The following is a 2,814-nucleotide window of genomic DNA, read 5'->3' as shown; positions in this document are numbered from 1 at the left end:
TAGCGTGTTTTACAGAGTGGTTTGCATATGGTGACATAATGATGGAAGGACATGGCTGAGAGGATCAGGAACTCAGTCATGCCCAAGAAGAAGTGGAAAAATGAAAGCAGGAATCACAAATGGTAGTCCTGGTGACAAGGAAAGTCTCCAGCATTTTAGGGACAATCGTGGTGGTGCAGCAGGTCTCCAAGAAGGAAAGTCTCCAAGGAAGAACTACTTCAGGACCCTCAGGAGCTTCTCACTCCCCACAGTGACAAGGGTGAAGCTATTCCCGCCATGGTTAGGAGACACATGGAGAAGACAAAGACAAGCAGGGCCACATGCCACCTGGGGGTTCACCCTGCTTGACTATGTTTCTGTTTCCTTCAGGGCAAAGTACTGCCCTGTTTGGAACAGCTTTGGCATGTCCAGAAAGAATCGTCTACCCAGGCAAGAGGGAGGAACCAAAGGTGTGCTGGGGTAAATCCTTTGTGTCTGCTGGTGTCAGAGGAATAAAATCAACCACTGCTGCAAGGCAAGGTAACCACTTTACCCCAGATGAAAGTCTGGTCCTGCCAGGGCTGAGGAGCAGGTGGTAGACCACAGTAAAGAGAACTTGTCAGAGCTCTGGTTTGGAGTGGACCTTTGCCGTGTAAGGGCTGATGCCCATTGCAACTCATTCTATCTGTGGTAATTCCTGGGTGTATTCGTTTCTCAATTTCCCCATTCCTAATTGCCTGATTCAAATGCCCAAAGAGCCTGTTGGCCTTAATAAGAACCTTAGGTTGAGATCTTTGTGCATGTCCTTGGGAAGGGAAAAACACAGGGTGGGAGCTGCTGATGTGTTTGCTCAAGGGAGCTAAGCTATGATGAGACACCCACTAAGCTGAGCATCTATCTGGAGCATTTGGGTTCAGTTTATTCATGGCACCATGAACTCCCTGTGCCATGTCCTCATGTGAAGGACCTACAGCCGTCACTTTGCCTTCACAGAAGGCAAAAAGAGCTCAGCATCCTTGGCAAGAGGAGGACAGAGGCAAGAGCAGACCCTGCCTGACATGGGCTGGATGGGAATCTGTGCCCTCTGAGATGCATTTCTGAGACAATGACAGCAGATTTTAACAGACAGGCAAGAGGATGCCACATTACCCAGAACGCTCTGAGCCCTTTCTGGGGAAGCAAGAGCGCCTTGTGGGAAACACCCTGCTCCCCTCCCTGCCTTGCACAGCCTGACTCGGTTCCCCCTATGTAGTGCTGACCAAGCGTGGCTCTGTGCTCCTGAAGGCACAGCAGCAGGCGTCAATGAGAAGAGGTGCTGAGCGCAGGCGTCGACTCCAAGGGGCGCCGGGTGATGCTGGTGGCGGTACCAGCGTTGATGCCGGAGTCAGTGCCGTTGCCGGTGCCGGTGCTGGGCGGGCGGGGGAACCAGCGCGGGGCTGGGCGGGGCGAGGCGGCCCCGGCCGACGGGGCGGCAGCGCCGCCTGGCGGGCCCGGCCGGTGCTGTCCCTTGCGCCCCTGACACACACGCCCGCGCCCGCCCGCAGCGGTTCTTGCCGGCCGCAGCCCTGGCTCCTCTCCCCGTGTCTTCCAGGGCGCAGTAATACACCGCCCCGTCTCCGCGCCCGGGCCGTGAGAGCCACAGGGTGCTGGACCGCTGGTCTTCTGCCACCGACAGCCGCCCTGATGGGTCCCGCAGCTCTTTGGATCCTTTAAGACTGTTCTCGAGGAGTTCGAGGCCTCGGCCCGGGAGCTGATGGTACCAGCAGATGATTCGTTTGACTGTACCTCGGGGTTTGAGCAGTTGATGCCGATGCCCGTGCCCTCGGTGGCCTCTGCCCATGGGTCCTGCTGCACCTGGGCTCTTCCCACAGTCACTGCTGACGAGAAAAAGAAGAAAAAAAATCCTCAAAACCTGCTTTCTGCCCAGCCCTGCCTGCTGTTGCCCAGAACAAATCCTGCAGAAGCAGTCAGGAACATAAAGAGATGATGAGGAGAAGAGTTTCCAGAGGATGTCAACATGTGCACTAATGCAAGTGTCCGTTAATAGTTGGTGGAGAGATGAATGCGTGAGTGATAGGTGGAAGGGTGGCATTACTGAAGAAAAAAAGGGGACAAAGGAAAGACAGAAAGAAAGTAGCAAGGGAGAAAAAATGACTGCATGAGTTATATGGCAAGACAGAGAGGAAAGGAAGGAAACAGGGAGGGTTGGACAAAGAATAGAACGATGAGTTTTCTGAGGGAATTTGGGATGGTAGCAGAGGGAGGGATGGACGGGAGGATGGTTCGGGGGGCAGAAGTCTGAGAAGAAGCCAGAAGGGACGGCAGCCTGGAGGGACCTGCGGGGGCTACCTCAGGCTCTTCCCAGGCCCCCATCCACTGCCGCCAGCGCTGCGCACCCAGGAGCAGCGCGGCCAGCCCCGCCAGCCCTGCGTCCCGGCACCGCCGCATCCCGCTGCTGCACCGCCCGCGCCTCGCTGCCCCCCGCCAGCCCCGGCTCTCTGCTCCAGCCGCGGCGCCCCCTCCCCTCCCCTCCCCTCTCCTCCGCCGCCAGCTCCACCCCGGGGCTGAGCTCGGCGGCGGCGGAGGGGAACGGGCCGGGGCCGAGGCGGGCCGGGAGCAGAGCGGGCGGGGAGTGCGGCGCTGCCGAGCCCTGGTCCCCCCGCACTGCCCGGCGCAGACCGGGGCGGGACGAGCCGCCGTCGCGGGGGCACCCGGCGCTGCCGTAGCTCCTGAAACCCGGCAGCAGGAACGGGTCGGGTGTTGCTGCTGCCCGGGCACAGGGCACCCCGAAACCACACCGACCCCGCCCCGGAGCCCCTCCGGCTGGTGCTGCCC

At 59.1% G+C, this 2,814-nt stretch overlaps 1 gene segment (V, D, J or C); it reads right to left on the bottom strand.

Annotated features, from left to right (window-relative positions):
• Nucleotides 1-1,363: 1,363 nt before the first annotated feature.
• On the bottom strand, nucleotides 1,364-2,427 carry LOC132319411 (T cell receptor alpha variable 26-2-like). The segment is given in 2 exon segments: nucleotides 1,364-1,853; nucleotides 2,376-2,427. Coding segments are annotated over 2 exon segments (542 nt in total).
• Nucleotides 2,428-2,814: the final 387 nt, after the last annotated feature.

Source organism: Gavia stellata, chromosome 28 (genome assembly GCF_030936135.1).
Source record: "Gavia stellata isolate bGavSte3 chromosome 28, bGavSte3.hap2, whole genome shotgun sequence".
Classification (NCBI taxonomy): Eukaryota; Metazoa; Chordata; class Aves; order Gaviiformes; family Gaviidae; genus Gavia; species Gavia stellata.
The sequence above is the reverse complement of the archived record's forward strand: the minus strand, read 5'-3'. Positions and strand labels throughout refer to the sequence as shown.